At 40.5% G+C, this 9,746-nt stretch overlaps 1 protein-coding gene across 2 annotated transcripts in view; it reads right to left on the bottom strand.

The window, feature by feature from the left end:
- Positions 1 to 836: 836 nt before the first annotated feature.
- The window catches only part of hpn (hepsin), a 20,265-nt gene continuing 11,355 nt past the window's right edge, over positions 837 to 9,746 (bottom strand). For both annotated transcript variants that reach the window (XM_034873988.1, XM_034873989.1), the window contains exons 3-13: positions 7,974 to 8,081; positions 7,756 to 7,797; positions 6,756 to 6,885; positions 6,543 to 6,662; positions 6,315 to 6,355; positions 5,767 to 5,932; positions 5,482 to 5,672; positions 4,248 to 4,343; positions 3,874 to 4,016; positions 3,437 to 3,601; positions 837 to 2,647 (exon numbers count right to left, since the gene is read on the bottom strand). In XM_034873988.1, the coding sequence (XP_034729879.1) occupies positions 2,603 to 2,647; positions 3,437 to 3,601; positions 3,874 to 4,016; positions 4,248 to 4,343; positions 5,482 to 5,672; positions 5,767 to 5,932; positions 6,315 to 6,355; positions 6,543 to 6,662; positions 6,756 to 6,885; positions 7,756 to 7,797; positions 7,974 to 8,081 (1,247 nt within the window). In that variant the 3' untranslated portion in view covers positions 837 to 2,602. The remainder of the gene's footprint in view (positions 2,648 to 3,436; positions 3,602 to 3,873; positions 4,017 to 4,247; positions 4,344 to 5,481; positions 5,673 to 5,766; positions 5,933 to 6,314; positions 6,356 to 6,542; positions 6,663 to 6,755; positions 6,886 to 7,755; positions 7,798 to 7,973; positions 8,082 to 9,746) is intronic.

Raw genomic sequence — 9,746 nt, 5'->3', positions numbered from 1 at the left:
ATTCTGTTCTGTTGTGTCTAGGATACTGTTATACTACAGTGAAAGAAGTGTTCTTTACTGCATCTGTACAGATGATATTGGAAATGTACCAGTAAACTGTGATGTTATTACACAATGTCTATGGGCAAGTTGTTTTTATTTCAATACAATACTCAATGCATCCATTTACATATAACAGTATTTATTTCCCTTGCATTCCTCATAATTGCCATAAATGTACATGCATTTATGGAACTGGTGGTGAGTAGACTTCACATCTCATTCTGTTCAGGGAAGAGCTGGAAATCAGTTCAACGTTCAGATATATTCTGCAGTTGTGTTCACATACAACCCTTTCTTTAGGCCAGGTGCAGCATACAGAGTGTACTTGTAGTAAAACGCTACATTATATTTTGTATAATGTATCTTGACTGTTGTCTTGGTAATACTCTTGTGTATAATGTTAATGCTCGTGACATCAGCAGGGTGTTGTTGTTTTTGTGCCTATCTGTATACCTTTTACAAAGTTTGGCAACACTTCCTTTTCACAGTCCAGTAAAGTCTTGAGAGCTGTAATCCAGCGTGGAGCAGAGGGGGAGTTGTAGTATATAATCCTATACATTGGTCATGGTTGAGTATACACACTCCTGCTGGTCAGTATGATGAGACATCATTAGCATTTAAAAGATGGTAATCCTTATGCGGTGCAGAAGAGAACATGATTTCAGCTGTTATTGCACTCTACTCAAGGACTAATATTTACAAGGCATCAACAAAACACTGATTTCACTGATTGAATGTAAGCATCATCTTCACCAGTTCATGCGGGAATTTGATAAAGCAAATAATTATTTTTTATACAAAAGTCAGGTTACTGCATATAAAAGACATGAACATGCTTCACACAAGAAAGAGTTTAATTATAAAAATGAGATTCATACAATGCAAAAAGTTGGATGTGTGCTGTAATTTTACAAAAAAAAGCTCGCCAGGAAACCTAGTTATCCATAAGCATTACTCATAAATTATTGACATTTCATTAGTGTGTGTGTGTGTGTGCGTGCGGGCGTGAGTGTGCGTGTGTGTGTTGCACAATGTAAAAAGTACTTGGAGTTGAATTTGCATGAGATCTTTATGATCTTAGTTACAAATCATCAGTGCAGTCTGCACTCACTGTGGGTCGCTATGCCTGCTGGCTGCAGGACGTCTGGCACTGAAGAGAGGGACTCACGTGGAACAAGATAAATCCTCTACATAAGGAATTTATTTCTTATTGTATGAAACCTTGTAATTACATGTAGAATTCTTAAAGGTCCCATATCATGCTCCTTTTCAAGTTCATTCTTGTATTTTGTGCTTCTACTAGTACACGTTTACATGCTTTAATGTTCAAAACCACATTATTTTCCTCATACAGTCTGTCTGAAGATCCCTCTATTCACCTTTAGTCTAAAACGCTCCGTAGCACCTGTCTTTTTAAGCGCCCCTCCTGAAAAAAAACAGTCTGTTCTGATTGGTCAGCATTTCTTCCTTCCTACACTTTCTTATCGGCAGTCTAGGTGTCCTTGCACCATCATTGCAGTTGGGGAATGACTGTAACTGCACTGTAGAGGCCTTTTCTACCTGTATATAGTATAGTTGTGACATCATAACTGTACAAGAGTCCTGACGACTCATTTAAAGGCACTGTTTCTGAATAAGGGCTGAGTGCATTTCCCTGTGGATTTAGCGTTTTGATAGTTTCACAGTATTCATTTAGCACCTCAACCTGCTCTATAATAAAAAAGACATGAAAACCTCACTTTTTGCAATATGGGACCTTTAAGGTGAACCGGAAAATTTACAAGTCTTAATTTAAAGTGATGCTGTTTAACTCACAAGTTATAGTGGTTATTTCTTACTTCTGGTGACATCCCGGCAGTATACAGCTACAAGAGTGAGGGAAAAATCATCTCAGAAAAATAATCTTATCAAATTTGGCAAAGCTTGTACCTTAAATCCATTATACTGATTCTGATATTTTTCACTTTTGCCCTCTTATCAATATTTAACTTCATAATAACCTTTTGCTGATCTTTTCAAAACTTCATGTTTCTTAAAGGGGCTGTCCTCGAAATGCTGAAAAAAGTGGACTCACACACTGTGAGTCCACAACCAGCGGTTGTCATGGCTCTTGGCGTCTGATACCGAAGCAAAAGGTACGCACAAACATGCACGTGCTGCTGAACCAGCTATCAAAACAAAGAACATAGAAGCTTGGATTATAATACACACAGATTCTCTGCATAGGATGCCATTACTCCATGATATCTTTACATAAAAAATATTTGTTTGCTGCTATGTTAATGTGTTAATGTAATGAATATCAAGTTCAGCTCCTTTGAATAGCTCTGCGGATCTCTGCAAAGATACAGGGTATCTATCAAGGAGTATGGTCTTGGTGGGCATTTAACGATGTGGGAAGGTTCAGGAATCAGGAAGGAAAGGAGAATCCAGAACTGTGATATGGGGGAAACGTCGCAGCCGTTCATCCCCCGTTCCAAATGTCCCTGTTGACATCTTTGAGGTCTTTTAATATTGTCATCCCAATAGAAGAAAAAGTGGAAACATGGGAGCAGGAATCTCATGTCCGGGCCATTTTGTGAAGCCCTGGTGAGTTGTGATAGTTCTGGGGGAAAGCAGACATTTTTAAACACATCTGTAATACCACAAGAAGAGATTGTAGCTATAGATAAAAACATCAACACAAATCGTGAAGCATGAACGTAACATATGGGTCGTAACTCTAAACTGTGTATTTGGTGGATTTAGTTTCCTTAATTTGGCAATTACATGTTTTGTTTGTGTGTGTATGTATGTGTGTGTGTGTGTGTTTGTGTGTGTGTGGGCCAGGTTTTGCTACATTTGTGGGGCTCAAAAACTGTGAATACAGTATACTTATGGGGACCTGACAGCTTTGTGGGGACAAAATGCTGGTCCCCATAACGTTAAAGGGCTTTTGAGGACTAAGACTTGGTTTTAGGAGTAGGGTTAGAGTTAGGTTATGGTTAGGGTTAGGGTAAAGGATAAGGTTAGGCATTTAGGTTTGATGGTTAAGGGTTAGGGTAAGGGGCTAGGGAATGCATTATGTCAATGACTGGTCCCCACAAAGATAGCCAGACACGACTGTGTGTGTTTGTGTGTGTGTGTGTGTGTGTGTGTGTGTGTGTGTGTGTGTGTGTGTGTGTGTGTGTGTGTGTGTGTGTGTGTGTGTGTGTGTGTGTAAAACCTAGCTTGTCCTCTAAATGTGTGTATTGTTGTTGAGTGGTTTATAGATGACCTGCATGCCAGCAAGTTATTTTTCTATAGTTCTGAAGTCAACTTACTTCCTTACTTGCTTACTCACTCCTACTTCCATTTCCTTGGTTAGATGAAATAAAAACAGTGTTGCAATAAAATAAAGTGTCCAGTCTCTCACCCTCATGGCTGTAGATATCCAGGGCAGAAATCGGGACACTCTGGTGTAGACGCCAGGTTTCTTGGCCATGGCACAGCCTATTCCCCAGCTCACCACCCCCAGCAGACGATACCGCCTGGTCTTAGACAGGCAGTCTTCTGCCACAAAAGGACCGCCGCTGTCTCCCTGAAGCCACAGAGGATTATAGCAGTTCAAGCAAACATTATAACTACCGTTCGGTACCCATTTTAGTCGAGCATTGACAGAAGTTAATAGGAATGCAATAACATTTCAAACAACCACGTATATGAATTGGGCAAACACACCGAAAAACAAGCATAAGTTTAAAAAAAGCAAACACACATACAGTATGAGGACATTTCAGAGAATGCAGCTCCTTAATAAGAAAACCCAAAGTATATTTGCACCAGAATGCATAGACACAGGCACACTCTGACCTGGCAGGCATCAGTGCCTCCTTTCTCATAACCGGCACAGAACATACTGGTGGTAATCTGGTTGTCATAGTAATCAGGAGAGTTACAGACAGTGTCACTGATGATGGGGACGTGCACTTCCTGGAGAATATCTGCTTGAATACCTGCAAATGAAAAACATTGCTATTGGTCCTTTGAAGTATTAAATTTATCAAAACAATTGCAATTGCAATTACTCCACTCTCACATGTATTAAGATCACAGTGTGCACTGGTGCTGCTTGGTGTATGATAGCAAATATTGAGCACATTGATAGAAGGAATGCAAATAATATCATCCAACAATAAATTGTCTGCAATGTATTACAGTACAGCTGTAATTAAATGTAGACTCACCATAGTAATCTACATTTCCCCAGCCTGTTACTATTCCCATCTGTCCGTCTATCAGTCTTTGACCGTATGCTGGCAGGCAAATAGGCTGGATATATTCTACACACAAACATACAAACACATGTATTAAGATATAAGTAAAGATATGTAAACAGTATTAATAAAGTTAAACTGTAGATTTCAGTTAGTGTTAGAGTCCTTTTTAGGTTAACTCCCATCTTGCTCTCACTCCCAATAGGTAATATCTTTGCTTTGATTGTCATCTGTACATAGGATAAAAGAGAACACATGTCATTGGATCATGCTGTCTTAGGCAAGGGTCAATTAATGAAGAAAATATAAATGAAACAGCAACAGGAACAAAAAAGGGGTTATTATAAGACCATTGGACCTTGTGTTGTAATTATGAGGGCCAAACACTAGATGTCAGACGTAGACCACTGAAACATTGCTGTCTACATCAAGTTCCTTCCACTGCATAAAACAAAGTGTTATTAATCAACCCCAAACTCAACAATTTTCTAAAAACTGGTACAAAAAACTACATTTTCCAATGTTACTGTAAATCATGTTTAATTTACATTTCAGAAACTCGAGCCACTGCCTTGCTCCTCTAGGTCTATATATCTGCAGGGGTCTTGGTCAGTACAAGTATTGTTAGTATATATATACAAACACATTTAATTGTTGTGCAGTATATTTGCATTTAGATACAGTATTTGTACTAAAACCCAATAAGTTTGTTGATTTAATTGTTCTTAGTTACTGGACTGTTAAAAATGTGCAGAGCTGTGACATATACACCGTAACACAAAGCTCCCTCAGACCTATAATGCCAGTGAAAATTACACTTGTATTTCTCCTCATCCTTTAGCATACCTCAACACATTACAATAACATTACAGACAGATGACTCTTGTTAGAACTACTGTGCCTTTCTCACCATGAAAGTGTGACTAAGGAACTAAAAGAGTCCTGGGATTAGAAAGAGAGCCTCAGACACAAGAGGAAACGGTGGTCATATCCTGTTCAGTGCTCATAAAACTATGTTGAATAAAAGAACTTTTGTCCTGCTGTCTCACATCTAGGAAATGAGAAACCTAAAGCAGACAAATGACCATAATGACTGACTCTGTGTTCTCTTTATGACTTTGCCATTCTTCAAATATTTAGGTGTGTGTCAATGAGTGTTTCTTATTTGTGTGTGTGTGTGTGTGTGTGCCGTTGTGTGACCTACCGTTGAAAGTGAGTGGCTGGGTGAGGGCCAGAACAGCGATGTCCCTGCTGTTGTCATCAATGCTAGCATCTACAAAGGGCAGGTAGCTGCTGTGGTAAACAATGGTGTTCACCTCAGCCACGTTGGCGTTGACTGGTTTGCTATAGATGGAGCCCAGCTGCACACGCCAGCGATTGACGAAGCGATACCGCCTAGCATGACATTTAGAAAAGAATCCAATTTTGCCAACCATGTGCTTCAAAATTATTAATGATATCAGTATAAAAATCTGGCTTGATTACTTACTCTCGAAAGCAGTGAGCTGCTGAGACAATCCATCGGTTTGAGATGATGGTTCCTCCACACTGATGAACTCCATCATACTCCAATCTGACTTGCCAAGGCCAACTGCCCTGCCTGGCATCCACACCACCCACTATACGGTCTGCTGCAAAACTACGTCTGCCACAGTCTGCCGAGTAGAGAGGAGGGAGTTTACTGTCTGGGTAAACTGAAAGTAAAAGAATTAAACATGTATAGAAAGGAGAAACAGAGCAAAGATGAGAAGAATGAGAATGGATGAGTAAAAGAGTAGAAAATCATTAGAAAATCAGAGCAATAAAAAATATGTACTGTAAGTGAACGTAAGATAAGCAGGAAGGTGAAAATCAATGACAGACAGGCTGGCCGGCTGAACAGAGCTAAAACAACATCAGACAGAGTAAAAGACAAAAATGAAGTGGTGAGAGGATGACAAGCCCAGCATGTGGGGAAAGATAAGCGGTGGGTATAAGATATCTGAGTATAAAGTGTGTGGGAGACAGAATGAGTGCAGATCTGAGCTCACGTCTTACCTTGACACAACAGTGTGAGAACCTCCCTGCTCTCACAGTCACTGAAACAAAGACGAACAGAGAAAAAGAAATCATCCAAACTAAGTAACTGTTAAGCTTTCTCTATGTCAACCGAGTAGACAAGTAAAAGAAAAGGCAGCAAGAGCAACAGAGAGGACAGTGTGGTAGCAGGTCAGACTGCTGTGAGACAGGTGTAGGTACAGGACCAAACAGACAGGTGTTTGTTACCATGGGAACAATGAGTCTTTGATTTTCTTGCCATAGCTGAGCTCTTGCTGTCTGACACAGAAGAACTCCCCACCATCTCCACTGGCCTCGGGCACCGATGTGACTGAGTAATTCACCACACTAAAATGCGCACACACACACATACACACACTTCAGTCCTCAGTGAAACTATGCTGCATTCAAACATTCAGATACAAAATAAAAATACCTCACCTTATAAAGCCCACTTCTTCACAGCTGATGCTAGCTAGCAGCTCATTATCGGAGGAGGAACACACCTGTCGCCACCTCCTCTGGGCGGAATCAAAGACTCTGAGACGTTGGTCAGCCGAATTCACCTGGACTGCAGGGAATAACACGGCGTTACTTTTAAATCCTGCTACCTATTTTATAAAACATGTAAATGTCTAAAAAAAATTGTTTTGGAAAAACACGTTTAAAAAAATAAATGGATATGTACTGGACCAGAATCAAAATACAGTAGAGTTATACAATCATCAGAAATGTTTTTTCCACTCAGTAACTGCAGTATTACCCTGTCATCATTAAACTGTGTCTTTTGTTTTTACTAACAAGCCAACTGGACCAAAATATGCAGTATCCTAGTTGATGGCAGTAAAAATTCAAGGTCAGGTAGAATTTTTCTTAAAGGTCCCATATAGTAAAAAGTGAGATATCCATGTCTTTTTTTATTTTAGAGCAGGTCAAGGTGCTATATGAATACTCTAAGAGTATTAAAATGCTCAATCTGCAGAGAAACGCACATGGCCTGTATTCAGAAACGGTGCATTTAAATAAGCCATGAAGACCGTGCGTTTGGGATGTCACAACTATTAAATATAGGTAGAAAGTGCTGCTACAGTGCTGTGACAGTCATTCCCAAGCTGCAATGATGGTGCAAAGACGCCTAGCGCGCCGCTGCGGGAGACCAGAACCACTGACTAATCAGAGCAGACTGGGCTTTTTTGGCAGTGGGGGTTAAAGATGGCGCTAAAACGGAGCATTTTAGACAAAGAGACTAACTAAAATAATGTGTTTTTGAACATTAAGTCATGCAAACTACAAGTATCAACCTGAAAATGAGCATAAAATGGGACCTTTCGTAGAATATTTGAAACATACAGCTGTTCTCTAGACAATAACACTACACAGGTGTCACAATGTAATGTGATGGTAAAACTACATACTAGAAGCCCTGTTCTCTCTTACTCACCATCATACAGCCCGGTGTCTTCCTCCATTGTGCAAAACGTGACTAAAGAAAGGTCATGAAAAAAACTTTTGTTAGGTCAATGATATGATAGCAAATAATGTAAGACAGATCATCAGATTTTTGTGTGAGAAGTACAGAATATAAAAAGAACAGAATATGGTCATCATATGCTAAACAAAGATGTGTGTCTCTACATGAGTGAAAGCTTGGGGTCTGACCTACGGCCCAGACGGCTGCTCCAATGGCTCCCAGGGTCATCAGAGTCACACACACACCAATCACACGGCAGGGGGTCAACACACAGGTCAGAGAGATTCCCCTATTCACTGCAGACACACACACACACAACCACACACATAGATTAGTGTACATACACTCATTTGGCAGTATACATACTGTACACAGACACAAACACAAATTTATGTTTATATATACAGCAACACTTCCATCAGCATTTAGCATTAAACACAACCTACCAACAAACACAGGTGGCTAAGGAAAACCTATTATATACAGCATACTTATATATACTGTATATATATTATATATACATGTATATATAGATTTATTTTAACAGTGAGAGAGAATAACAACAAGAAAATCCAGGAAACGCATGTCAAAATTGTGACATCACTTGTGACAAAGTGATTCACATTTTAATGAGGGAAATAAGTTTTTGACCCCCTCTCAATCAGAAAGATTTCTGGCTCCCAGGTGTTTATTCAGGTAACGAGTTGAGAATAGGTGCACCACCTATATGAGAGTGCGCCTAATTTCAGCTCGTTACCTGTATAAAATACACCTGTCCACAGAAGCAATCAATCAATAATATTCCAAACTCTCCACCATGGCCATGACCAAAGAGCTCTCCAAGGATGTCAGGGACAAGATTGTAGACCTACACAAGTCTGGAATGGGCTACAACACCACTGCTAAGCCGCTTGGTGAGAAGGTGACAGCAGTTGGTGCGATTATTCGCAAATGGAAGAAACACAAAACAACTGTCAATCTCCCTAGCCCTGGGGCTCCATGCAAGATCTCACCTTGTGGAGTTGCAATGATCATGAGAACAGTAAGGAATCAGCCCAGAACTACACAGGAGGATCTTGTCAAAGATCTCAAGGCAGCTGGGACCATAGTCACGAAGAAAACAATTGCTAACACACTACGCCGTGAAAGACCGAAACCCAGCAGCACTCCCAAGGTCCCCCTGCTCAAGAAAGCACATATACATGCATGTCTAAAGTTTGCCAATGAACATCTGAATGATTCAGAGACAAAATAGAGCTCTTCGGCATCAACTCAACTCACCGTGTTTGGAGGAGGAGGAATGCTGCCTATGATCCCAAGAACACCATCCCCACTATCAAACATGGAGGTGGAAACATTATGCTTTGGGGGTGTTTTTCGGCTGAGGGGACAGGACAACTTCACTGCATCAAAGGGACAATGGACAGGGCCACATATTGTCAAATGTTGGGTGAGAACCTCCTTCCCTCAGCCAGGTCATTGAAAATGGGTTGTGGATGGGTATTCCAGCATGACAATGACCCAAAACACACGGCCAAGGCCCTGGAGTGGCCTTGCCAGTCTCCAGACCTTAATCCCATAGAAAATCTGTGGCGGGAGCTGAAGGTTCAAGTTGCCAAACGTCAGCCTCGAAACCTTAATGACTTGGAGAAGATCTGCAAAGAGGAGTGGGACAAAATCCCTCCTGAGATGTGTACAAACCTGGTGGCCAACTACAAGAAACGTCTGACCTCTGTGATTGCCAACAAGGGATTTGCCACCAAGTACTAAGTCATGTTTGCAGAGGGGTCAAATACACATTTCCCTCAATGCAAATCCATGTATAACATTTTTGACATGCGCTTTTCTGTTATTCTCTCACACTATTCAAATAAATCTACCATTATAATTATAGACTGATCCTTTCTTTGTCAGTGGGCAAACGTACAAAAGCAGCAGGGGATTTTCCCTCACTATATATA

Source organism: Etheostoma cragini, chromosome 6, assembly GCF_013103735.1.
Source record: "Etheostoma cragini isolate CJK2018 chromosome 6, CSU_Ecrag_1.0, whole genome shotgun sequence".
NCBI classification, from domain to species: domain Eukaryota; kingdom Metazoa; phylum Chordata; class Actinopteri; order Perciformes; family Percidae; genus Etheostoma; species Etheostoma cragini.
The sequence above is the reverse complement of the archived record's forward strand: the minus strand, read 5'-3'. Positions and strand labels throughout refer to the sequence as shown.